General features: G+C 41.5%; 3 protein-coding genes across 4 annotated transcripts in view; 2 read left to right on the top strand and 1 right to left on the bottom strand.

The window, feature by feature from the left end:
* Window positions 1–9617, top strand: part of tecpr2 (tectonin beta-propeller repeat containing 2) — a 34581-nt gene extending 24964 nt beyond the window's left edge. The window contains exons 19-25 of the mRNA XM_040137454.1: window positions 51–140; window positions 421–518; window positions 631–766; window positions 7366–7514; window positions 7657–7798; window positions 8012–8161; window positions 8320–9617. Of these exons, the coding sequence (XP_039993388.1) occupies window positions 51–140; window positions 421–518; window positions 631–766; window positions 7366–7514; window positions 7657–7798; window positions 8012–8161; window positions 8320–8471 (917 nt within the window). The 3' untranslated portion in view covers window positions 8472–9617. The remainder of the gene's footprint in view (window positions 1–50; window positions 141–420; window positions 519–630; window positions 767–7365; window positions 7515–7656; window positions 7799–8011; window positions 8162–8319) is intronic.
* A 906-nt stretch (window positions 9618–10523) lies between these two features.
* On the bottom strand, window positions 10524–13082 carry ankrd9 (ankyrin repeat domain 9). Its single transcript, XM_040136328.1, has one exon. The coding sequence runs from the start codon at window positions 12917–12919 to the stop codon at window positions 12086–12088; it is 834 nt and encodes a 277-aa protein (XP_039992262.1). The 5' UTR covers window positions 12920–13082; the 3' UTR covers window positions 10524–12085.
* A 6596-nt stretch (window positions 13083–19678) lies between these two features.
* On the top strand, window positions 19679–26451 carry rcor1 (REST corepressor 1). 2 transcript variants are annotated; one of them, XM_040138148.1, is made up of 13 exons: window positions 19679–20340; window positions 20430–20489; window positions 22197–22277; window positions 22397–22449; window positions 22617–22778; window positions 22912–23030; window positions 23285–23363; window positions 23662–23712; window positions 23798–23944; window positions 24042–24119; window positions 24236–24293; window positions 25059–25303; window positions 25986–26451. In XM_040138148.1, exons 1-13 carry the CDS (start codon window positions 20151–20153, stop codon window positions 26028–26030), a joined length of 1368 nt encoding a protein of 455 aa, XP_039994082.1. In that variant the 5' UTR covers window positions 19679–20150; the 3' UTR covers window positions 26031–26451. The 2 variants fall into 2 exon arrangements, with proteins under 2 accessions (XP_039994082.1, XP_039994081.1); XM_040138147.1 differs by having other exon boundaries at window positions 25983–26451.
* The last annotated feature ends 1272 nt before the right edge of the window (window positions 26452–27723 follow it).

Here is a 27723-nt window from a genome sequence, read left to right as displayed (position 1 = left end):
TTTTATAGTTTTTCCATTTCTCAGTTGCTGTTTGTGTTCGGTTCCTTCAGGAACTTTCTGGCAGAATGTCGTTCCAAGAGGAACCGTGTCAGCCACCAGGTGGACCTTCATCACATCTTCAGCTGTGCCTCACAGAGAAGGTAACACACCTGTACAGACCTGGACACTAAACAAAGTCTCTGTCCTTGTATGCGTGTAACTGTCAGCTCCTCATACTCTGAATAAGCACTATCCCAGGTGCTCATCCAGGTGCTTGTCATCTCCCACCTGGACTACTGCAGTTCCCTCCTCGCCGGAGTCTCTGAGCCTGCCATCAGACGTCTGCAACTAGTCCCCGGACCTCTGGACAGGAGACTCACTCCCCATCATTCATATGTAACATTAAGCTCACCTGATCATCAGTCTACCTGTGTGTCTCAGGTACCTTCCTGTGGTTGGCTCAGAGCAGGAAGGATCTGTTCTGTGTTTGGGATCAGGATGGAGAGCTCCGCCCCTCCTCTGTCCCTCTACCACCTGAGGTAAGAACACATGTCACCTGTTTCGGACTCTGATTCTACTGGTTTCTACTCACTCTCCCGGTCTACCTGTGCGTTCTACTGATTTTCCTCTGTGTTCTACTTGTCTGCGCAGGTGGAGCTGACTTACCTGTCTGCCTGTCGTGATGCTCTGTGGGGTTTGGACATTCATGGCCGAATCAGTATTCGTACACTGTCTCCGTCCTGTCCAACTGGACTGCACTGGACCTCCCTGGACCTCAGCCAGCTCGGTACGTACCTGAGTCGTACAGGTGGTGTTGTACACCTGGATGACTGATGTGTTTAACTCAGACTGTTAAAGCTTCACATCACCTGCAGATAAATTTTAGAATATACAGTATTTCACACAGAATGACTGTGGACTTTGTCTCTATCACTTCCATCAGAAACATGTTGTGCAGAGATCTGTTAATGTCCAGTATGAACAGGAGGAAAACCCAGTTCATATGGACATTTGACTGATGGTTTTATACAGACTCAAAACATATTAACTTGTCCTTTAATATCACAGATTTTTTTATCTGATCTGTGATCTGCGATAGGGCAACAGTCAGTGTGTGTGGTTGTGTTCGGAGGGGTGGTGGGGGATCCTATGCGACATCATTGACTTCTACAGGTTAGGTCAGGTTACACTATGAAAAAACACACCGGACACACACACAGCTGTGTTTCTCTGTCACACTGACAAGTGAAGGTTGTGTAACAGGGTTGTGATTCAGAGGTCAACAAGGAGATTGAGTATACACCACTCAGCCACAAGATTGAAACCGGTAACTGGTTTTAACGTCGTGGCTGATGGTGTATGTGTGTGTACGTGTTTTTGTTACCTCTTTGGGACCTATTCTGGAGTAAACAACGACCAAAGCTAGGTCCTCATGAGGCAAATCATAATTTCTGAGGTCCTGGTTAACGTTAGGGGTAAAGTGTGAATTGAGCTTAGGTTAGGGTAAGGCATGAATTGGTTATGGTTAACCCTCTGGAGTCTGAGGCCTGTCAGCCACTTTTGAGGTAGTTTGACATGCCTTGATATTTTTATATATTTCACCTATCTACAAAACATTGGTCCCAAAGTGATGTGTATATTCAGCACATACTCATGTTCAACACAATAATCTGAGAGCAGTAAGAAATGTCATTAATAATTTCTTGTTTAAATCAACTGCAAACATATACTTTTCAAAAACCTATTTTCACAGGTGCTGATTATTAGATCCCCAAGTCTTGGTCGGAAATGTTTTTATATATATAAAAACATTTCCGACCAAGACTTTTGAAGTCTGAACCAACCTCGTAAAAATGCAGTAGGTATTGGCTACACATAGTTGTTTAAACCATTCAGAATTTTCATGTGGTCTGGCTTTGGGCTTTCTTTGTGGGGTTTACATGTTCTCCTTGTGTATGCATGGGTTTTTTTCTGGGTACTCCAGCTTCCTCCCACAGTCCAAAGACATGCAGGTTAATTGGTGACTCGAAATTGTCTGTAGGTGTGAATGTGAGCATGACTAAGTTGTATGGTTCTGTATGTCGGCACCTTGATAGACTGGCAACCTGTCCAAGGTGTACCCCAATTCTTGTCCAATGTCAGCTGGGATTGGCTCCAGCCCCCGCTACCCCTTGAAGGATAAGCAGTATAGCTAATGGATGACTACTGAAGTGTTGGAACTTTGGAGGGAAACTACATTTTTTCAGAGCCAGTGGCCTATACAGTGAATATTGATGAGGTAGGGGGTCAACACACCGTTAAAAGTGCCCCTCCCCCAGGGACGCTGGAAGTTGGCCAGAGTTTGGGTTCTGAGAGAGTCTATATAATGACGTCCTATTAAATGCTCTGCAACAATCAAGATTTTTGCATTAATTTGAATGGCCAACATTTTACACCAGTTTCTAGAACATTTTATACTAGAATTGACTGCAAACTTGAACACCAACATGTTGTATGTCAAAACAGCATAGTACCATATTCGGCTATGGACAGTTGACACACGGAATGCAAGTTTATTCCTAATCAGAAGATAATTTTTTGTTGACTCAGCCACAGCCAGGCTTTATGGGTAGCACTAATACACCAAGACACTTGAACCTTATAACACAAACACATACACATAGCAGATGAAAACATTAACAAGTGCAGGAATGATACCTAACTCACCATTACCAGTCACTAATGTCCTATCGCTATATATATCCTACTATATATGTCCGTGGTGCCTAGCTACGTGCTGCTTTGCTTTTATGCATCAGAGACACAAACGCATGCCCTAAAATGAAATCAAATATCATTAAAAAAAATAACGAATGGTGGATTTCAACAATTGAATAAACAATTAAATTGTTGAAATTCTATTTAATTGGATTTCAATTAAATTGGATTTAATGACGAGGGTGGGGGGCGATTTTTATTGCTTCATTTAGCAAACTTTTTTTCCTTGTAGTTACAGCCCCCTGCCAGTAGCGGGTACTGCTGCCCCCTCAGCTTCCCTACTTCGAATACATGCTCTCTCCACTGTCAAAGGCAGTGGCCCGTCAGTCTGGAATGTCATTGTGGCCCTTTCTGCCCCCCATGCCCATCAGTTTGGAAAGTCAGTGTGAATTGTAAGAAAAGAGACAAAGACATTTCTACAGTTTATTGAAAATGCTGGGTTCAAACCCAAAAACCCAATGAATAAAGTTTTGATGAATAGAAAATGCAATCACATTAAATTTTTGGAATAATACAGTGAAAGGGGTTTAACACTTTTGCACACAGCATATTTTGTTTTTCATTTTCTTAAAAAATATCTTGTGGTGTAAAACTCATTCATTATGTTTATATTTTGTTGTAAAATATCATATATAGAAAAAGAAAAATGTATTATCTAGTGAAATCAGTGATTTAGCAGGGGGGGTTAAACACTTTTGCAAGGCACTGTATACATGTCACATTCTCTTTAAAGGTCTGATCCTAGAATCACCTCTCTTTATGAAAGACATTTGAGCTAGAGAAAGTGATATTATTTGCTGTGCCTGTGAGTTGACAGAGGTAAAATAATCGACTTACTCTTTACAAACATCCTTAGCGGGATCGAGTCAAAGCTCAAAATGGCAACATTCAGCGTTCTTACTGTCCTCAGAGCTTTCATCCGAGGGGTAGTTGCAGTCATCGTCACTCGCGTCCAGGATCTGTTCCAAGGCTTCAGAAGCAGAGGTGTATGTGTACCATTTTCCTGGGTCAGTGTAAAAAACAACCCAAACATGTGCTCTTGTTTATAGGAGTCAAATTGGGTGTTTTGACAAGCTTTCTTACCCCGTAATGACCCAATAACAACTGCCAAATTACCATCCCGTTAACATATGAATAGCTATATTTTTAAAGGGGGGGGGGGGCATCAACAGCTGCTTTTTGACTCAGACTGAAAGGTGCATGTTATTTTTAATCCCCTCACATAGTTATACACAATAAATTTTCACTTTTCTAATTATATACATTTTAAAATTAGACCGATGAATGTTTCGGAGGATGTTTTTTGTTTATGTTTCTAGGACTTTTCAGAGCAGTTTGACAAAATTTCTGTTTTTCGCTGCCAGCGGATTTGCCGACCCCAGAGGGGTACGGGTTGGGTTAGGCTGTCCACAGTGAATGGAAGTCAGTGCAGTTTCCTAACAAGGATAGCTGTGCAAACTCAGGTTTTGGTTAGGGTAAGGTTTAGGGTTAGACATTTATTTGTGATGGTTAAGTTAAAGGGCTAAGGAATGCATTATGTCAATGAGTGTCCTTAAAACTAATGTAAAGTAAGTGTGTGTGTGTGTGTGTGTGTGTGTGTGTGTGTGTGCGCGCGTCATACTGTAACCTAACTGATAGGTTAGATCTGTTTTTAGTTCCTCTGCCCTTCTCACTATCACAGACCACATGACTGTCTCTCTGGCTTTCGGTCTCTGTCTGTGTCCTTATTTACTGCTAAGTGCAATATGTTTACTGTGAATTTTTCAGTGCCCTCAAAAATTCAGACAATGGAAATGGAAAGTAGAGTCCATATGAGAGCTACTTTCTATGTCATGTGATACTACAGCTGTCATTGAAGTTAGGGTTGGAGTTCAGTAGCACTTTATTGAATCTGAATCCACTTGAATCCCTTATTGAATCTCATTAAGTTTCTTTCATCAGTTGTAAGTTGTAAATAAAGCTCTGTCATCAGCTGTTGGACCAGAAGACAGAAATCCTTCAGTGTTTAGTGGGAGCTACTAAATTAACATTAGTGAAGCCTAATTAATGCTGACGACCTGTAGCTCCAACCTGAGCCTGAACATGAGCTGAGCAGCAGAAGATTTGAAATATTGATTACTGATTGATATTGATTGTCGTGACACACTGAAAGAACAGCTGGAACAAACTGACTTTTACACCTGATTCTTCACAAATTACTAGACTCGGATACTGGCGCTCCTGATCCAGAACTTTGAGCTTAGCGAGTTCCAGATATTGATCTGATGCATTAAAAAGTTAAAGTGGGACTCTCCTGTATTTAACGAGCTGCGATCAGCTGATCGCTTCTCTGGAGAAGAGTCTCCACTCTGTTGAACTACAAAAACAAAGGTCACTGCCGGTCATAGAGAGATGTTATAGAGTGATGTGTCTTTTCACTCTCAAACCATCTTTGACAGAGTCCAGTCAGCGGCTTGGAGAGACCCCAATAACCAGCAGACTAAAGTTTCACATTAATTAACATTAATCTGCTACTGCTGGTGTAATCTACCGCCACTGAGGTCTTCGTTTAAACTGGAGAAGCTGCTGACGTTACCTGGCTGTTGAAAATAAGAATCGTTAGAGTTGGAGCTTAATGAATCTGGGTATTTCACCAACCAGGAACTGGATCCAAAGAGAAACTATCAGAATCCAACCCTAGTGATGATACATGATTCATTAAGAAACTGAAATGTTAATTTACTGCTAAATGTGAACTGAGAAAATAGACTGGTCAGGACGTCTGAACAGATTCAGTTTATTGAAAACTGATGTCATGTCACAGTCAGACAGATTGAAACAAGCCTGTAGATAACCTGATCACTTAAAACAAATTAAAAACAAGTGAAAACCAAGGTAAAGACTGGCATTTAAGTTTTTATGATTTTTTGAATACAAAGGTAGTACAGGGCAAGAGGTACATTAACCTTTGCATACTGTACAATACTTCAGGGTCACAAGTATTTAAAGACATGAAAGTAGAAAGTAGGTAAATGAAGAAATTAAAATAAAGAACTCAAACTCGTGAGACAGTCTGAACATGTTTATAGTAATTTGTTTAAAGGCATACCCTCCCATTTTTTGATTATATGGGGCTGTTGCTCCAATGTGGTTTGAATGAACTAAATGTGAGTCACATTGGATTGAAGCATCTGATAAATGAATGTAATGAATAAAAAAATTGAATGAAAAGGAAAATGTCCTATAAAGAGAATTTTCAACGTGAATGAAATCTAAACTGGCTCTTCCATTTATTTTTATTTCGGTCCACCAAAAATCCCACAACGAAATTCTTCCACACTACCAGGACTTCCTGAACCGGGAGTGATGCAAGTCCCACATACAGTAAAGCTGAGCTTCAGCTCAGAAAATATTTAATTTTTCATCAGTCACTGCATTTGTTGCTATGCTCTTTTTTTTGAAAAATAGTTGCCAGAAGTTTTTCAGCTTGGGGATCTAATAATAAACCAAGCAATTTCTTATTTATTTCACTGTTTCTTGCAAGAAGCTGATATTGGCCAATATTCAGTCAGGCTTTACTAAATGTTCATTGCTTGACTCCACAATCTGTTGCCAAAATAGTATCTTCTTTTTTTCTTGTTTTTTTTTTTCTTCTTGATCTGTTTATGTGTTGCATGAATATTGTGTAAATATGTTTATTGGTTGATATATAAAACAGAAACATTTAGAGATGACAGTTTACTGTGGCCCTCAGAGGTCAAAGGTCAGCAGGGTTGTCTGAGAGACAGATCTGAAAAATGAAGTTTCCTAAAAACAGACTGACGTAGAATCTGCTCTAAAACAGGACGTAGTCACCTGATTCTGCTCACGTTCCACCTGGACTGTGGTGGAACGTAAATAATTTTTATAGTTTAGATGGTGCTGCACATGCCCTGATAAATATCAGATAAACATCAAGCAACAAAGACAATAACTTTATTTACTGGATTCATGGAATCACAGAACACCAGTAAAATATGAAAATAAACTTTTACTATCAGTTTATGGGATACAGCATTAAATACACTGATCAGCTGCAACATTAAACACAGTTACCAGTTTAAATGTTGTGGCTGATTGGTGTATGTAAAGCTAGAAATGTAAAAGACAAGGTTCCAGTGGTCCTTGAAGATGTTGTAGAGGGTCTTAAGGATGTTCCAGTGATCCATGAGGTGGTTCCATTTGACCTTGAGCTGGTTCTATGTCTTCAAGGATGTTTTAGGGCTCCTTGAGACAGTTCAGAGGTCTTTAAGAGGGTTCGAGTGGTCCCTGAAGAGGTTCTGTTGGACTTTTCTGAGGTTTGAGTCCCTGAGGAGATTATACAGTTCCTTGAGGTTGTTCAAGCGATCTTTCGGGTGTTGTCAACACCTGTGAGGTTCCATTGGACCTTGAGGTGTTTCTACAGAGCCCACAGGGGATTTAGTGTTTTTTTTAGTGGGCCTTTAAGGAGTTTTAGTAGTCCATAGGAGGTTTCTTTGACCCTTCAGGAGGTTCTAGGGGTTCGTAAGGTTGTTCCAGTGTTCCAAGAGAAGGTTTTTAGGTTTCACATGCTCTTATATAAAGATATAAAGGTGTGTTCAGGTAAAATGTCACTTGTCATTCGTGTTATAGGAAGTGTTCGTCTGGTCAGTGTGAGCTGTGGCAGTCAGAATGTCTGGGCTGTTGACAGTCGAGGAGTCGTCTACTTCAGAGTCGGAACTCAACCACTGAACCCGAGCATGATGCTGCCAGCCTGGATCCACATAGAACCACCCGTACAGGTAACACACACTGGATCCAAACAGAGCCACCTGTATAGGTGTCACAAACAGACACACACACAGACACACTGGATCCACATAGAACCAGCTCACAGGTATTTGTGTTACCTGTGCCGGTAACTGTGAAATCATGTCTCTGCAGCCAATAGGAGTGCAGCTGGTCAGTATTCAGACAAGTCCTAATGATCGTCTGCTCTGGGCGTTGGACAACAGAGGAACCGTCTTTGTCAGAACCGGACTCAGTGATGAGATGCCGGTAGGGACTGACTGGGAGCTGGTACCAGGTACACATCTGTCTGTGATTAACACCTGTCTGTCTGATGTCTTCAATTAATCAGTATGCTTACTGGTGTCCATGGTCTCATTCATATCATATGTACTGTGATATGTGTATTTGTGTGTACTTCAGGTCTGGGAGTCAGACAGACTAGTCTTAAGACTGGTTTTACTGGTATACTGTAATATTTGTACTTTTGTGTATTCCTGTGTATCTGTAGGGTTAGCAGTGAGCCAGCTGGTCCTCAGCTCTCGAACCGTTTGGGTTCGGTGTGTAAATGGAGATTTGGCTCGACGTTACGGTGTCTCTGACCGAAACCCTGCAGGAGATTACTGGAAAAAGATCCCCGGAAATGCCAACTGGTTAACTGGTGAGACGGGGGTCTATACTGGGGTTGTACTGGTGAGACGGGGGTGTATATTGGGGTTATACTGGTGAGACTGGGAGTGCTACACATTGTTGATGAAAGTACCTGTATAACTGTTGATGTCTCTCTCGCTCTCGCTCTCGCTCTCTCTCTCTCTCTAGTAACTCCAGAGGACGAGTTGTGGGCAGTGACTCTCATTGGTGGATTGTCCCGTCGGCTGACGAAGCTACTCCCACAGACTCCCTGTAAACCCAACTCCTCAGGCCCTACCCTCAGCGGGGACGACGTTGACGACGAGTGGGAGCTCATATGACCTGTGACATTGCTGTGATGTCACTGCTGGTTGGTGTTGGTCCGCCTTATCTGGATTCGCCTGGTAGGATGCTGTAACGTCACAATGACATCACTTCATATGACATTAAGGTTTAAACAAGATGGCCACCGCACAGGGGGCAGCCCAGGTGGCTGCTGGGAAATGAAGTGAACTGAGTTTTATTCTTTTATTTTAACAGGAAGCACTTTAATATCTTGGGGGGGTACACAGGGATTCACTCAGACTGAGTCTAAATCTGCTAATATTTACTACAGTTTATACTGGTTCTAACTGCCCCCCTTTTCATTCGAATCTGTACAAGGACATTAAATGGATTTCACTACAGAGGAACATTTTAGTCCAGTTTAGTTCAGTGGGGTCAGACTGGTCCTTACAGGTTCAAACTATTTGTCACTGGTTTAGTTCAGTAAACCTTGTTGTACTGTGTGTGTGAGGACATTAAAGGGACATTTCACAGTTCAGTTTAGTTTAGTTCTGTCTGTTTTAATTCGATTGATTGATTAATAAGAGATCAGAGTTCGCATTATGCTGTGATATTAAAGGGACATTTCACAGTAACTCAGTCCAGTTTATGTGTTCAATGTAGACGACTCATTGATTTACGTTAATGATCGGTACATTAGAGGTCTGGATTTAAAGGGGACAACAGGACTCATAAGGGTCATAAATGCATTAATGTTAGTTCACAAGCTCTGTTTTTATTTGGTTTCATGTTTTCAATCAAGTGTAGCTTCACTTTTATTTTTTCTCCAATTTTCTTGATCTGTTTGAAGAGAAAGTGAAATATTTAAAAAAAATTTTATTATTTTTTTAATTTCTGTCCAATCACACTTGTTTAAACTGGTTTCCCACACTGACTCTGCTCCTCTGACTGGCTGCTACTGGGACCAAACTGGATCAGACTGAACCATCAGACTCAGACAGGATGACATGTTAAAGAAACGTGTTGCCTTACATTTCTGCTGTCTGATTGAAGTTGCTGGTTTTCCCTCCTGTGGGCAGCTTTGCCTCAGGTAGTTACCGGTCTGTTCCATTCCAGTTACCATGGTAACAGGCAGAGTCCCGCCCACTGGGACTGATTCATTAAAAACATGTAAAGATGTAATAAATGTAATTTAATAAACATTGGTTTAGTTCAGAGTGTAAAAGATTAAAGGTTCACCTGAAATAAGATCCTATACAAAACTTGGACTCTGATGGACTGCGGTGGACTCTGGACTTGCAATGAGGTTCAGGTCTGAGGTCTGAACTGGATTTATTGTTTAAAACCTAAAAAAAACACTGAATGGTCCTTTAAACCTCAACTAGTCCTCTTTTCCGCTTCTCTGCCCGCATCGCCATGGAAACATGAGCAGGTGTGACTGTCATGATGTCATCCTGCTGTAGGCTGATTGGTTGGATGTTCTGCTGCTGACCAATAACAATTCAGTGTGAACTCACCTGTTATGTGATATCATTCATTAACTTAATAAACTTGTTTAAACACTAAAGAAGTGTCAGCTTATTGATCTGGTTATTGATCGGTTACAGTTAGGCCTGGATCCACAAACATAGTGTCCTGGGCCCTCAGTGGCCCAGTATGGTCCCAAAAACACTGTAAAATAAAAAAGTTGAGAAAATTCCCAAATTTTAAGGCAGCAAACTTCTGAAGTATGTCCAACTCAATGTTTCACAGCATCTATTAGATGTTTTAAAAAGTTTAAGGTTCATTTTAAAGAAGTTATCCTTTTTTATAGATAACATTTGGTAAATTCATATTTTGACAGAGATGCACAAACAGAGAGGACACAGCATCTGCTAAATAATCCACATCAACTCCTCAACCCAGTCACTTTACAGGACGACTAGTGTCCTCGTTCTTCTCTCCGTTTACATGTTTCCAACAATAATCTGGTTTCTGTTCACATGAACAAACAACTGCATGTGTGTGGGGAAAATATTTGTGTACAAGGGTAAAGGTTTTTGGAACATACGAGAATAAAACAAAAGTAGTCACTTTTTCAAAACTGTTTTTATCATTTTATTTGCATCACAACATGATCACAGTGATGATCGAAGGCATGAGCCAGAGGAGGACAATAAAATAAATAATTAAAAACTGCAAACATCTTTAACACACACACAACCTCCCAGTTACTGTACAGACAGATCCAAACCCTCTCACTGGAAACAGTCATATTTCTGTTTTTCGTGGATTCAGTTGAATATTTTGTTCTCAGTTCAACTGAGATGAGTCAAAGGTGTCTCTGATTAAAAACTGGCCTGCAACTTTACATTTGGATTAATCTCCATAGTTTTACACAACCAGAACTTAGATTCTCTCCAGACATGTTTTAACATATATTAAATACACTGCTTTGAATAATAATTTGTGCCTAATATGGTTTTTCCACAATAACGTTTAAATGAACCTATATAATCTCCTTGAATCTGTAAATATTGTTCATTTCTAAAGTTGGAACATCTGGACGCCAGAAGTTTCCTGCTTCACTGTAAAGTCTCAGTGTTTGTGATCTGGAGGTTTAGTTTCCACGTCACACCGAGTCAACCTTATACTGGTCCCTGATTGGCTCCAAACTAGCTGTGTTGTCATAACTCCTACAGGTACCTTCAGGTGCTAAACTGAGATTTAAGATGAAGCTCAGAAAAACTTTCCTCCTCCAGCAGATGAAGGTGAAAACAAACTGAACAAATATCATTCTGCACAGTGAAGTGAAAAACGTCCCAGAGAAGAAACAGTTTCTGAGAGGAGAACTTGAAGTATTTTGAATGATCACGTGTAAAGTGGTTTATTTAAATTTCATACACAAAGAAGTACTGGGATCAGTTTTGTTCATCAGGTGTTCATTGTGGCAGTGCAATATATACTGTAGCTGTCATTTTCTGAACTTTAACCTGAAATACTTCCAGCAGAGGAGGAGGATAAATATGGTCGACATCATCAATATGACTGGGGGGTGATGGATCTTTAGTGTTCCTCTCCACTGTGGTCAGTTCAGTTTGTTCCTGTTTATGAGCTCAACTACACTTCAATCTGAGGTGACTCGGGCACATCAGGACACTGAGGTAGAAACATGTTTATATGTCACATTTAACACATTTCATACTTAAACTACAGCAGTTGTTCAAATAGAAGCATATCTGCTAAAAATTGTAAATATTTTTTAAAGCTCAAATGTTGCGTTATCTGCTGCAGCCCCCACATTGATAAAAATCCAAAAACCTGATTCTGATGTCTATGTGAGCACATGCAGACTCAGAGCTCAATCAATAAAAGTGATCAGACAGACAAGTTAAAACCTCCTATCTCCAGGTATGGTGACTTAGGTGACTTACAGCTGCTCCTTCCCTGTCCTCGGGGTCCTAAACCCTGTCGTTTCAGATGAACTTTCATGTTTAGTTGACGCTCCGGAGATACAAGGTTTTCAGCTGGCGGACTAGTCAGGTCATCACTGACTCAGCATCATTGATCACTGATAAGTGATCAGCTCGCTTTTTAGTCTTTATTTACATTGTATTTACATCATCGAGAAAACGTCCAATCACAACAGTCCTGAGGTGTTTACGTTGTTGTTTGCACATGACAGGTGACGTCACTGCCAGCTGTGCGGCTGCAGGAAGTCTGGCAGCTTGCTGATCTGATCAGGTCCAGACCGGGCCAGACACCTGAGAGCCTGCAGCAGGAGGGGGGGTGGGGCCAGACCACACAGCCAGCCAAACACTTCATTACCCAGCAAGCTTTGCCAGCGCTGCGGCTCCTCCTGCAGGCGGCGCAGTGGCAGCGGTTTAGGCAGAAACAGCAGCAGCAGATCGAGGCAGCGCTGCGCGTCACGTCGCTGTGGCGCGTCGCATGAGACGAGCGTCTGCAGCGCGGCGTCGAGTCCGTCAGGCCGCGCGCCGTGAACCAGCAGCAGCAGCAGACAGTCTGGGCGCGACAGCTCCACCGCCAGCAGCACCGCAGTCTTTCCTGCGTCAGCGACGTGGGAGCACCCGCCGCCGCAACCGTCCAGGAACTCCCGGCGCTCGCTCGGCGTGTCAAAGTCTTTCAGCGTCTCCATCATTGTGCCGAGGATCGACACGCGGTCGTAACGCACCGCCATGTTCAGGTGTTGCGCGCTGCTGCTGCGGCGGCGGCAGAAGCTGCAACGCGGCGCTCTCAGCGCGCTCGCAGAGTACCTGTTGAGCAGGTAACGTGCGTAGTCCCGGTGGTCGTGCACGAGCGCGTACAGCAGCGCCTCGGACGGCAGGAAGGCTCGAGGGCGTCCGTCCTCCCAGCAGAAGACCTCCATTCTGCGCATGTCCTCCAGCAGCCAGACTGGCAGCCGCTCACGCACCGCGCAGTAAAAGGAGAACGCCGTCCGCTCGCACTGACGCTCAGACGGAGATGAGGACACGAGCTCGACCTGAGAGGACAGCAACCACGGCATCGCGCCAGGGACGGAGACACACCTGAGGACACCTGAGAAACCGCACACACCTGGTCTGAAGGAGACACTTTAATATGTAACAGCTAATCTAAAGGGCTGTTCCTGGTTCCGCAGTCACAAACTGACAGTCAAACCTCCGTCCTCCGTTCCTTCAGACTTTTATAGCTGCTGCCCCCTCCTCACCCCTAACCCTCCACCCGCCCCCCATCTCTTCTCCCGCCATTCTCTCCGCCGCTCCAACCCGCCTCCCCTCCGGCCGGCTCAGCTCCATGTGTGGATGTTTGTTTTGGGTGCAGGGGCGGGGCGGCCGAGGCCGGGGCGGATCGGGTGTCTTACATTGTGCACATAGCGAACATAGCGGCCTTTAAACTGCTGCAGTTTCTATAAACAAGAGTAGAAACACAGTAGAGACATGATTAGCTCTTGTTCTGTTTGACTGACAGGAGGTCAGTTAATCAGTTTGTCTGAATATTGATTATTATTGTTGATTGACTATTTTGATTACTGATGTGTGATCAGACAGCAACACACTGTTCCAGTGTATGTGTGTGTGTGTTGGAGGGTGTAAATAGGACACAGAGATTTGTTTACAGTCAGCTGCTAAAACACACACACACGCACGCACACGAATCAGCTGATTCAATATTTTATCAACATTTAAAGTTTAAAAACTTCAGGTTAAGCCTTCTCTCTCTTTTTGATGAATATGGTGGCGATATGTTTTTCACTTGATAGCAATCCCATGACTTTTACTATTCACTATTTTTCATAAACAATAATAATACCTGCAACAATAAAAAGAGGAGGCATAAAAGCGTCCGCAGGATTCGTGCCTTTAGCAGCATAAGCAAGCTTAACGCTGGACTTAATTACAGTGTGGAGCTATTTGTACTTGACTTGAATATTTCCATTTTCTGCTACTTTCTACCTCTGCTCCACCACATTTCAGAGTAAATATTGTACTTTTTACTGCACTAGATTTGTCTGACAGCTGCACTTACTTTACAGTATCAGACTTTAAGATTTTAGATACAAAAACTCGACTAGTTTATAAAATATGCTTTTTATAGGTTGAACTACCCAACAGGGTATAAAATCAGAGCTGAAATGATTGGTTGATGAATTATTTAGTCAGTCGAGACATATTTCTCCATTCATCGACTAAACAATCCATCCATCCATTAGTGCTTTTTTAATTTAATTTGAATAATTGTTGTTTCCCTCTCTTTAAATTTAGGTATAAAGTTTAGAATATAAATGGACAAAAGAAGCAATCTGAACACATTTCACAAGTTTCTGAGTTTTAACAAACCAAACTATTATTGAATTAGTCAGGAAAATAATCAGATCAATCAATAATGTTAATCAGTAGTTCCAGTTCTATTTAAAGTATTTAAAACCAGCTCCACCTGGAGTAGCTAAATGCTGCTGAAGCATCAATGACTCAGGATAAATGTAATAATATAATTTATAACAAGCACGGGGATGTTCTACTACACTGAGTACTGTTACTTTTAATACTTGAAGTACATTTAACTGATTATACTCACATACTTTTACTGAAGTAAAGGATCTGAATCATCTTCATCATCACCATCACCATTGTCACCATCATCATCAGTACTATTATCACCATCATCACCACCGCCATCATCATCATCATCGTCAGGCAGATGAAGATAAATCCTCTGATCAGCACTCAGAATCAAAACGTGTTGAGGGGCTCCTCCTGCTGTTCATTCACTGTAACTACATACAGTATAAATGATCTATTTAAATCCACCAATCACATCACAGTATGCAGGACTCACACAGGTGTAAACATTATAACCAATATCAGTTTAACTGATCTATGGTCAGATCTGCTCGGTCATATCCATAACCTGAGACTAATCCTGGATCAGTTTATCAAACAACTTCCCTTCAACTACACAGACGTCATCATCATCAGGACCGTTACCAACATCACCATCAACGTCATTGTCATCATCATCACTTTTGTCACCATCATCATCACCAACATTATTATCATCATCACCATCATCATTTTCATAATGAACATCATCAACATCATCATCATTGCCAACACATCATCACAATCATCAACATCATCACCAACATCATCCTCATCATCATCATCATCACCACCATCTCCATCAACATCACCATCATCATCATAATCATCATCATCACCATCAACATCACCATTTTCATTGTCATCATCATCATCATAATCATCATCATCATCTCCAACATCACCATAATCACAATCATCATTACTAACGTCATCATCATCACTTTTGTCACCATCATCATCACCATCATCATTATCATCTCCATCAACATCACCATTTTCATTGTCATCATCATCATCATCATCACCATCATCACCATCATCCTCAACATCATCTCCCTCATCATCAACTTCACCAAAATCACCATAATCGCAATCATCATTACTAACATCATCATCACTATTATAATAGTTAACATCATCATCATCATCATCACCATCATCATTGTCATCAGATAGGCAAACGCATCAGTGTCGCTACACTACAGGAGGAGACGGGACACTGGACGTGCTGTATGCTGAGGTTAAGAGACCTGGAGAGTCTACGTTTACTTTTTGCACATTTGCGTTTGTACATTTTTCTATTCACTTACTGTGCATTTCTTATAATTACTATTTATAGTAGTTTTTATTTATTACTTCCTACTGCAATTGTAACAAAGCAATTTCCCTTCTGGGATCATTAAAGTTTTTCTGATTCTTATTCTGATCATCATCACTTCCATCATCAGTAGCAGCAGTGACAGAGAAACACAAGAATAAATAGAATTAAATGAAAACAGAACCGGTCAATAGTTGTAGAACAGCTCAAGGCTACGAAACCATGCTGACATCACATATGCCTGCTGGTACGTGCTGATATCACACAGGACTGTTGTTACACGACATCACAGAGGACCATTGGTCGGCTTGCCGTTGAATAGAAGAGTTGCGACACTCTTTGATCTTACCATCATGCGGTCACATGGTTCATGTAGCTCTCAAAAGCTCCGAACAAATCCCTGCTGTCATCCTGTCTGGATGGTTTCAACTGGGGCAGACAGCAGTAGCAACTATATTTGCAGCACTTTTCAGTAAATATTTTAGCATAATGTGCATTGATTATTACGTTGACTACACTTACAGTATATTCAATATATATAATTCATTTTTTTCTGGGGAGTGCAGGAGAGACAGTATTAATCAGTTTGTCTGTGTTTAATTTTGGAGGGAAGGGGGATTGCTTCTATAACATAGAATACATTTACAGTATGTATGCATTCATATTTTTCTCTTGCTTCTATGGCCATAATTTCTCATATCCTAATGTCATCTTATGTTAAGACATTCACATAAACATGCACAACAAGTGAATATCAATGAATGCAAGCAAGTGCTCAATTTAATCCAAGAAAGAAATTTCATCAATGGTGCAAAATAAACAAAGCAACCAACTGCATTCAACAAAACATTTTATCATGTAATATATCCAGGGAGAAGGTAGAGTTTTTCCTTGAATGGGCAGTCTTAAAAGAAACTAATTTGACCTCCAACAGGGAGAGAAAGGTGGCAGAAAGCAGGCGAAGAAAGGCATACAAGTGTTCAAAATAGCCATTGCATTCTTTCACTGCAACAGTAGGAAGAAAGGAGTTCTGGACAGCTGGTCGTGAGTGCTCAATAAACGTCACTGGATGAGCACCAGTCAAAACATCTCCAGACACACACACGCAAGAAACACGGTGAAATGCTTTTCTATACAATGACCGCAAAAACATTCACACTCCACGCAACAAGTAATGCTACAGTTACTTGAATTCTTGGGTGAGGGCATTCCATTGCCAGAAGCAGACAGCGGTGGAAGATGTAATCAGATCCTTTGCTTAAGTGAAGGTACTAATACCAAACTGCAAATATACTCCACTACAAGTCAGAGTCCTGCATTCGAAACCTTACCTCAATAAAAGTATGTAAGAATTATCAAGAAAAACTTGACTTTAAGTATGAAAAGTAAAGTACTCATTGTGCAGTAAAATGGTCCTTGTCAATGTTTGGATTAATATTTCTGCTGCAATAATGTGTATGTTGCATTTTACTGGTGTAGATGATTAAGGTTCAGCTAATTTGAGCTACTTTATATACTGTTGGGTAGTTTAATCTACAGCGATGCATCATATTCTATAATATCATCTTTGTTCGTAGTGTCACTGTCCTGTGAAAACCACGTATCTCTGAAAAGTCAACTTCTCATGAGCTCAGAAAAACAGCCTGTTTTGGGCTTTGTGACAATGCATTTTCCAGCTGATCCAAGAGGGTTTTTAAAATAGTTTTTTAGCTTAAGAGGTAGGAGAATTTTCTCGACCCATAAAAGGTGACACTCAATCCTTGGATTTATCACAAACATTCACCAAATCACCAAATTTGGAGATACATGGTTTTCACTTGGTAGGAAGAGTATGAAAAATTGTAATTTGAAAAGTAACTAGTAACTGAAGCTACCAGACAAATGTAGTGGAGTAAAATATTTGTACAACATTTGCCTATGAGATGTAGTGGAGTAGAAGTAAGTAGTTGCATTAAATGTAAAGTAAAGTACAAGTACCTCAAATTTGTACTTAAGTACAGTACTAAATGTAAATTAGTACTACATGTACTTAGTTAAGTTCCACCACTGGAAGCAGACCATGTAATAGGCCCCATAGGAAACTGGGTCTTGATTTGAGTCTAGCCTGTCGCTGCTGGAGAGGACTGGGAGCGTTACGGAAAGATGAAACCATGTCAACGTTAATACACTGAGGGACATAGATTGAATAAGCACTGAAAGCCAGTGTTTCCCAAACATTTTCATGAGGTTGAGATTGCAGAGGTGACAGTACACACCAACAGCTAGGGCCATATGTATTTGGACATTGGCATGATTTCTGTTACTTTGGTTGTGTACTGCAGCACGTTAAATCTAAAATTATATGTGGTTATATTGTCATGTCATCATATTGCCATGCTGGAACTAGACACTTGAGACTTACTGCTTTATTGACTATAGGGATAACTCTTGCTTTAGAATTCTGTGCCACTCTCCTAAAAGAGAGAGAAACAAGTGTTATCTTGAGAAAATATACAATCAAATGTCATCCAAAAAATACTTAAGTGATGTTAGTCCAACAAGCAAACTGCAATGTTCTCTTTAGGCTGCATTCAACAAAATCTTTATGTACACATACTGTATAACTGTTTCATCATTTAATCATACTCCACAGCAGAATTGCCTTATCTACTGGAAGTTATTCTAGCTGTATATGTATATAATTCTTAATGGATTAACGTTCAGAGTGTCAGCTAAGCAGCAGTGTACATGTGTTTCTTTCAGAGAAAGTTGGAATCTCCAGTATGAGATCTTTTTCACATCCTCACAGTCTACAGGCCACGTTTTCTGGGAAATGAAATATTTCACCATTATTACTCACAGGGAGCCATGAGCATGAGGAGTTGTGTTGTGCAGCTTAAATTCAGTACTGTTTTCTATCTAACAACTGTTAAAAATATGACTTCAGTTTTGTGGTTATGCACAAGCAGCTGCCTTGTAGATTATTTTGAGTGAGAGTGAAAGGGAGAGTAAATATTCCATGTGCCTTGGCTGTTTTCAGTAACAAGTCTTCTCTCCCTAAACACGGTACCACCACAAGACCGTGCAGTCCTGGGCGCCGTTTTTCTATCTCTTCCACTGCATTAGGACTATTGCTTGACACACACACACACACAAAGTGAAGACCAGTAGCTGAAAGATGCATTTCACTCTGTACAAAGATGTGTAAATGCCTCTGTAGCTCAAATTAATTGTATGTCCCATGTGCACTAGTTACATACTGTGTTTGACAAAACGTGGAGGAGAGCTTGTCTGAGATATTGTTGGTGGGATATGGTATTTACACTCTAAAATATAGAATTTAGGCATGTTTCTCTGCGGCCCACAGGCATATATACAGTTGCCGGTTTAGTAGGTACACCAAGCTAAAACCAATGCAGTCTAACTGTCTGGCAATGAAGCCTACCTTCACGCAGGTTATGATGTTTAGTTTTTGTTGTTTAGAGGCACTGATTCAACTCTATGATTTTTAAAACGTTTTTTTGGAGGATAAAGAGAGCTGTTTCTGACAGTTACGTATCCTATTGCTTTTTGGATCCTTTGTTGATAACTGGCTTGCTAGGTCAAAGTCAAAGCCAGTCTCCCGTGGTTTCACATGTCAGCTCTTCAACAGGAAGATATGTGAAGTATTTAGCTCGGTGCAGTTATACTTTGTTTTTGCTATGATCATCCACATCTACGGGATTTATGGGGCCGAATGGGAGTGAGTATTTCTATGACATCGGGCTCGGTGTATTGTAGCATCTGTATGTTTGGGTATATTAGACAATGTATTTATTGTACTTTGAACTTTGAACATTTAGATCTGATTACAGCTGCACTATAGATTGGCAATATTTTAACTATCAGTTAATAATTTTCCTATTGATTAACTAACCGATTCTTTCAGCTCTGAGTGAGTTATTTTAAAATGAGAGATTTAAAACAATGATTTTTAATATTTCTGGAGAATGAGAGAGGCAGAGCAAATCAGACTCAATAACCGATAATCAATCATCAAAAGTGATTCATATCAACTGCGATGAATGTGTTTTATTGTCAGCTGTTTAATATGTGAACAGTGTGATGATTTGTTAAAGGGACACGCACACGCACTCACACTCGTCCTGCTCTGATCGATCCGCCTCAGAGAGTTTGATCTCTGATCAGTTGTACTGACTCTGTATCGATTACTGTGGTTGTGTCGGTGTCTGTACTCGGTCTGTAAGTCGCGGTCTGGTTTGATCTGGTCTCTTCTGGTTCCGGCTGCTTGTTCCGGAACTTTTCTGCCTCGGTGTGAAGCCTCGGTCTCGGATTAACAGTTAGCATCTGTCTGCTGGAGCAGCTTTAGCTTCCGTTAGCTTCATCACTCGGTACATCCCCGCCTCAGAGTTTCTGTCTCTCACCGACCCCCGCCCCACAGCTGCTCACGGACTGTGAGCTCAGCTCCGGGGCTGGTTAGCCGGTTCGGTTCAGTTAGCGGAGCGGCTAAGCTAACAAGCTAACTGTTAGCCTGAGTTAGCAGCTAGCACTTAGCCCGGGCTGCCTCCGTGCTCCTCATGCCGGCGATGTTGGAAAGAAACCCGGAGGCTCCGGGGAAGAGGAGAGGCAGAGCCCCGGCGGGCGGCGGCAACAGTGGCCCCGGAGCAGCAGCGAACCCCGGCGGGAAGAGTCTGTCCGGTAATGGAACCAGCACTAACAGCTGCTGGGAAGAAGGAAGTTCAGGATCCAGCAGCGACGAGGAGCATGGTGGGTAGCCTCGGTCACAGTAGTACTGCTGTGTACTGCGTGTACTCCTGAGAACTGCTACTGAGTACTGCTGTGTACTGTGTGTGCAGGTGGAGGAGGGATGAGGGTCGGCCCACAGTACCAGGCCGTGGTTCCGGATTTTGACCCGGGTAAGAGACTAAATGCGGCTCGGTGGTGGTAGCCTCGAACAACGCAAGCACCATACTGGTTCCAGTCTTCTCATACTGGTTTCAGCTCTATAGAACATACTGGCTCTATAGTCGTACTGGTTCCGACTCCATGGTAAACCATATTGGTTCCAGGTCCTTACGTGTTTAACAGTTTTTCAAGCAGAGCAGCTTCTATAGGTTCTAGCTCTATAACAGACCGTTTCTTTCTACTGCTTCTGGCTCAGTGAGCAGGTCTCAATGATGCTGGTTCTGGACCAGATCTACAGTCTCTCATTCTATATTGATTTGTCCTACTTATAGTTTTATAACAGATACTGAGTCTTGACTCTACAGTGGGTTTTATTACTGCATGTTTTTATTGGAAATCATATAAATTAGAGAGAACTGCTGTTCCAGAGTCAGATTCTCCATTGAGAACAGGATCAGCTGCTCAGCACCACTCATATGATGAATACACTCAGTGTCCACTGTCAGGTACACCTGTATCAGGTACACCTGTATCAGGTACACCTGTACAGACTGATACTGTCCAGCATAGCACTTCATCTTTTAAAATTTACAACGTTCAGTTTTAGTTTTTATTGTCAGAAAAGTGTTCAGTTTTCTGCTTGTCACTGAGTTCAGAGTTGAAGGTGCTATATGTAAGTTTTTGCTATCGCTACATAGCCAACGTTAGCATAAACAGCTGTTTACTTACCAGTCTAGAAGAAACGTTGTGAGTTTAGCATCAAACTTCATTCCTTTACTCGCTAAGAGCTACTGTTTCTATCAATTCTTTTCTTCTGTTGAAGCTAGCATGCTAACCAGCTAGCCCTGGCCCGTCCCGTCTCGTAACACCACTTTGTGATAGTGAGTCACTGTAGCGTCCAGTCTGTCCTCAGTCCAACATGAGTTGTTGAACAAGTAGCCTTGCTCAGATGGCGTATTCTAACCTAGTGTCTTCTAAACGCAACAATGGCTAAAGCTGTTAATGCTTACGTTGGCTATGTACCGATAGCAAAAAACGTACATACAGCACCTTTAAAGCTGCTATCGTTTCTGTGCACACACCTGAGGAGTCAGAATATCAGGCACACCTCTGAATCTATAGCAGTGCACTACAATTCCATGACTGATAAAACACTGAAGTCAATCAACAGCAAACACAGAACATCATGAACATCATAACAGAAGATTTTACAGATGTACTTGATAGAGAGGACACTGACTATGCTTATGTAATAGCAATAATGAATGTTAACAGTAAAAATGATGTTTATTATATAATACTGAATTTAAAGTGTGAGAAATTATAGTCCAGGTAAGTCTTTCCCTTTCAATGTTTTTTACCAGGATTTTATTATAAAATGGACGTGTGTTCACACTGACCACAGCCCCGGCAACCAACTTCTGTATGAGAATTTATTTTGGTCAAAATTCTATTAATGAAAATAATTCTAGCTGCACTGACATTAGATTTCTGGGGGTGATGTGGTGTAAATCTTGAGATAACTTCTCCATATTTCTGAAGCTGTTTGATGAAGAAAAATATGGACAGATCTCGGGTTGAATTAGTTTAGATCTCAAACCTGTGCTGTTACTGATGTGCTGATATATGCAAGGATTCTGACCATTCTGCAGTAAGGTCATATCGGTTGTCACTTTAACTAATGATAACACAGTGTGTTTCTGTGTGTGTGTTATCAGAAGTGGCCCAGGCGGCTCAGCTCAGAGAAAACCTTGGGATGTTGGTTTGGATCCCCAGCAGCTGTCTGAACCAGACTCAGTGTAAGAAACTACTCTCAATCCACATTTAACAAATTTACAATGTTAGATATAAAACATAAACCTGTGTGTGATGTTTTAATGTCAGATAATAGTTTTAGATGTTTGTTTCTTGGTTTCAGTGGATGAGTACATCGCCATTGCCAAAGAGAAACATGGCTACAACATGGAGCAGGTAAAGTTTTATATTTTAACTCTGCCGTGACCTCCAGTACCTGACAGAGTTAATGATGCGCTTCTCAGAGAGCACAGAGTTCAGACAGACAGTATAACCCTGTTAGTGATAATATTACCTTCTGTCAGAGCTGAGCTTCAGTGTACCACTATAACCCTGGATTTCAGGCTCTGGGGATGCTCTTCTGGCACAAACACAACATTGAGAAATCTCTGGCTGATCTGCCGAACTTCACCCCGTTTCCTGATGAGTGGACAGTGGAGGACAGAGTCCTGTTTGAACAGGCTTTCAGCTTCCACGGCAAGAGCTTCCACCGCATCCAGCAGATGGTACCTCGCCAGTATAACCAGTTTGTTTATTACACTGTTAACAGTACAGATAATATGACCACTTTTTTTGACCGCTCACTGTGGACAGTAAAGAGTCATGATTTATATTCTAAAACTGTCTCTCTTTCTGTAGTTACCCGATAAGTCGATGGCCAGTCTGGTTCGGTTTTATTACTCCTGGAAGAAAAGTCGCAGTAAAACCAGTCTCATGGACCGACAGACCCGAAAACACAAGAGAGAGAGAGACGACAGGTGAGCTGCAACCTGCACAGGTAACACTACAGGTAACACCACAGGTAACGCTAAAGGGATACTACAGGTAATACTATAGGTTATACTACAGCAACATCACAGGCAACACGACAGTGAACAGTATCGGTAAACCACGGGTAACGCTACAGGTAACACCACACGTAACACTGCACTCAACAACACAGATGTGAACCCTCACAGGTAAATCCTGTGATGTGATTGGTGGATTAAATTGTGAACTGTTTGTGTTTCAGTGACGATGAAGTTGAAGACGGTAACAGAAATCCCCCGAGTGACTCAGAGTTCGACCAAAATAAAGACGACAAGAAGGAGGTGAGAGGCTGTTTACGCACTGTTTACGCACTGTTGACGCACTGTTTGCAGACTGTTTACGGTTTATTTTCTGTTTACTTTTTACGGACTTTTTATGGACTGTTTACTGACTGCTTACTGAATGTACTGACTGTATACTGGTTGCTGACTGTTTACTGGCTGCTTATTGATTGCTTACTGTTTACTGAATGGCTGGCTGCTGCATAGTGACCGTTTACAGACTGTTTACCCACTGTTTACTGGCTGTTTATTCACTTTACTGATTGTTTTTCGAACCGTTTTTTTAAACTGGCTTCAGGTGAGTTCTGGATCAGAGAGGTCAGAGGTGAAACCAGCTGCTGGACTGAAGGTAAAAACACATGAAAATCACCTGAACACCTGTATCATCTGCTTCACCTCACTTGTCTGTAGCAACCTGTCTCTGTCTCTCTCAGACAGGTGGTAAGGCGTCTCAGCGGATGAAGAAACGTCCTCCCAGAGGAATGTTTTTGAATCAGCAGGACGTCGTCTCTCTGTCGTCTTCGTCCGCTCAGGGACTCATCAGACACCTGGACGGTCAGCTTGTCTCCATCAAGAGACAGGTTGGTCTACCTGACTGTCTGCTCACCTGTCTCTCTCTCCTCATCTGTCTCACCTGTCTCTCTCATCTGTGTCTGTCTCTCTCTCTTTCTGTTTCAGATTCAGACGATCAAACAGACGAACAGCGCTCTGAAGGAGAAGCTCAGCTCAGGAGTCGACGAGTTCAGGCAACCTGAGGTAACCACGCCAACACAGCAACAGACGCAGAAACATGCTGGTTGCCTGGTGATGTTGCTGGTTGCCTATTGTTGCTGTGGTTGTTGATCTTTGTGTTTCTGTTTTTTTTGTTTCAGGTGAATCAGAAGTTTAACACTCGTTGGACCACAGAGGAGCAGCTGCTCGCTGTACAAGGTAATAACTGAACTACCTGTGACCAGCTGAACTGACACGCACCTGAACTACCTGTGACCAGCTAAACTGACACAAACCTGAACTACCTGTGACCAGCTAAACTGACACAAACCTGAACTAACCTGTGACCAGCTGAACTGACACGCACCTGAACTAACCTGTGACCAGCTGAACTGACACGCACCTGAACTAACCTGTGACCAGCTGAACTGACACGCACCTGAACTAACCTGTGACCAGCTGAACTGACACGCACCTGAACTAACCTGTGACCAGCTGAACTGACACGCACCTGAACTAACCTGTGACCAGCTGAACTGACACGCACCTGAACTAACCTGTGACCAGCTGAACTGACACGCACCTGAACTACCTGTGACCAGGAGCATGTTCAATTTAAAAACGGTGTGCAATGTTTTGCAACGGTTTCTGGGTTGAACGACATGTTTCCCTGAAATGTTGTGAAACGGGCTTAAAGTTACGTTTTCTCTTTTTTTGGTGGTTGTGTCAGAGGTGTTACCCAATCAGCAGCGACTTGTATGTAAACCTTGCCGTATTAAGAAGGCTGCCGTAGTTGCAACGCTTGCGTAACACAACAGGGTGTTCAACGCGCCTCGTTTCCGTTTAAATAGATGACTCTGTCACATTTTGTCGGGGCTGAATGTGCCCTTGGTGAACTGAGTCATACCTACATTAGCTGACTACCTGTATTGAAACCTCACAGTGCTTGGTCAGTGACTCTCCCTCTCGTCCAATCCCATGCAGCCATCAGGAAGTATGGGCGGGACTTCCAGGCGATCTCAGATGTGATTGGTAACAAGTCGGTGGTTCAGGTGAAGAACTTCCTGGTGAACTACAGACGGAGGTTTAACCTGGACGAAGTTCTTCAGGAGTGGGAAGCTGAACATGGCATGGAAGGAGGAGATGGGGGAGGAGAGGAGGACAAGATGGAGGAAAAGATGGAGGTCTGTCCTGCTGAGGAGGAGGTTACAGCCAAGGAGACAGAGGAGGTGAGGAGGAGTTATTTATGTATACTACAAATCCCAGAATCTTCTCTGTCTGCAGGCTCATCACTCTCATGGTCCTCAGGTACATTTATTCTAATGCTGATGTTTTAAATGTAGCTGAGCTTGTACCGTTTCGACTGTAAGTCTACTGCGTATCCCCTCTCTTTCTACTGTGATTCTACTGTTTCTATGTTTTTATGTTTCCTCTGCTGTGTTTCTAACTTTGTTCCACTGTAACTGCTGTGTTTCTACTGTGACTGTACTCCATTTCTACTGTAACTCTACTGTGCTTCTACTGTTTGTACTCTTTTTCTACTGTGTTTCTACTGTAACTCTACTAAGTTTCTACGCTGTTCTACTGTTTTTACTATACCTCTACTGTTTCTAGTTTAACTGTGTTTCTACTGTAACTCTACTGTGTTTCAGCTCTGTTTCTACTATTTCTACTTTAACTCTACTGTGCTTCTGCTGTGTTTCTGCTGTGTCTCTATGTTTATTCTGTTGTGTTTCTACTATGGCTGTACTCTAAGTTCACTGTGTTTATACTGTAACTCTTCTGGTGCTTCTGTTGCTCCACTGTTTTTACTGTAACCCTACTCTGTTTGTATACTGTGTAAACTGTAGCTTTACTCTATTTTTACTTTAACTCTATTAAACTCTACTTTGTTTCTACTCTGTCCAGCAGGACTCATCCTCGCCGGTGGACTCGCAGAAGCCTCTGGCCTCCTGAGACCCTCTGACCCCCCCCCCCCCCGTTTTATGATGTCATCATTTAATTTTATTTTATTCTCTCAGTTTATGAGTTACAGTGTGTTTAACTTTTATCGATCAGTCGATTGATCGGGTTTGATGTTTGTACCATCACTTTTCACCTGTCATCACTGCTCTCTCTGGACCAATCAGAAATCGGACCTGACCTGTCAATCAAAGTGGGAGGGACCTGGTGTATGTCTTTTTTCCGTAATTTTTGTTTTAAATCAGCTGTTTTTTTGAGTTTTTTGTTTCTTTCACTCTGTGTGTGGAGGTGTGTGTTGGGGGGTGGAGGTCTTGAACCCAGGCAGCCATGTTGGATGATGTCACTCAGGTATCGTCATCCTGTTTTATGGAATTTAGGATATTTTAGAGAAGTGACAATAAAACCAAAGTTCATCAAAAAACACAAGGGTCTCTTCTTTTTTGAGCTTCTCTTTTAAAACTGTTAGCTTTGAACGGACACACACAGACACGCAGACACTCACAAAGCTGAAGCTTCAGAGATCAACAGGTTTAAGGTCTTCCAACTTGATGTGTTTTATCACATGACAGAGTACAAAAGTATTATCAAATAAATGTACTCAGAGTATCAGAAGTAAAATTACTCCTTATGCAGAATGCCCAATTCAGATTATTACACAATCCTGAGTCATGAAAGCTTCAGCAGCATTTTATTGTTGGAGTTGCTCCAGGTGGAGCTGCTTTTAGCTACTTTATATATCCAGGTAGATAGCTTAATCTATGAAAATTAATCGTATTTTATTGGCCGATAAGGTTTTTGGGTGTAAAATTTTAGTCTGTAAAGTAACTGCATTGGATTAATGTGGGGTTAAAGTATATAGTGACACACAAATACTTCAATTTTGTATTTAGGTACAATTCTTCAGTAAATGTACTTAGTTACTTTCAACCAATGATTTACAGCACGTTGTTAGCATCATTCAGAAAGTCTTCCATAATTTAATAATAATTTTCTTTTAACCAGCACGTTTAAAAAGTTAGAGTGATTTATACGGAAAAGGAACAAGATTCAGACACTAAAGTAATTCAGTAAAATCAGACGAATAAAAGCAAAGACAATGAAATAAAATACTTAACGAAAATATGCTAAAGAGAATAAATCAATAAAACATAAAACAACAAAATAATTGTTAGAAATGGAAAAATTAGACTTTGGAATGACATTCATAGAAGCCTTTAAAAAAATAAATACCAGTGAAACTTCAAAACAGAGTTTAAATTAAACTCCAATTTAAGAAAATTAATCTACCTGCTGCTCCAATGATTTTTATGATAAAGCTCCAGTTATGAGTCAAATCTCAGAGATTCAGACAGTTTGGTTTAAAGATCCATCTGAAACTGAGACTCAGATACTGTTTATATTCAAACACAGAAACAGAAAAAACACTTCAATGACAGGAAACCAATTTACTAAATGGTCATTTAGAGGGACAAGTATATAACATGAACCAAAGCCAAACGTACATAGTCCAGTTATCACTGGAGCCTTATCAGACAGTAGTACCAGACGTATAAAGTTTTAATTTGGGTCAGTTTTTAAACAACTGAACCGACATTCACTTTTCCTTTCTGAATATTCCGTGTGAAGTAGTTCACATTATTCATTGTGTTAAACAACGTCCCCAGTGGTCTGGTTCTGTCCCTGTAGC

The sequence above is a fragment of the Xiphias gladius genome, chromosome 10 (assembly GCF_016859285.1).
Source record: "Xiphias gladius isolate SHS-SW01 ecotype Sanya breed wild chromosome 10, ASM1685928v1, whole genome shotgun sequence".
Lineage (NCBI taxonomy): Eukaryota > Metazoa > Chordata > Actinopteri > Istiophoriformes > Xiphiidae > Xiphias > Xiphias gladius.
Note: the sequence above shows the minus strand (reverse complement) of the source record. Positions and strands in the feature narration are given on the sequence as shown.

Coding starts and splice junctions, on each gene's coding strand:
- ankrd9 (XM_040136328.1), bottom strand. CDS start 12,919: ATGCCGTGGTTGCTGTCCTCTCAGGTCGAGCTCGTGTCCTCATCTCCG.
- rcor1 (XM_040138147.1), top strand. CDS start 20,151: ATGCCGGCGATGTTGGAAAGAAACCCGGAGGCTCCGGGGAAGAGGAGA. Junction 23,031..23,284: donor AAGAGAGAGAGAGACGACAG/GTGAGCTGCAAC, acceptor TTTGTGTTTCAG/TGACGATGAAGTTGAAGACG. Junction 25,304..25,982: donor CAGCCAAGGAGACAGAGGAG/GTGAGGAGGAGT, acceptor TACTCTGTCCAG/CAGGACTCATCCTCGCCGGT.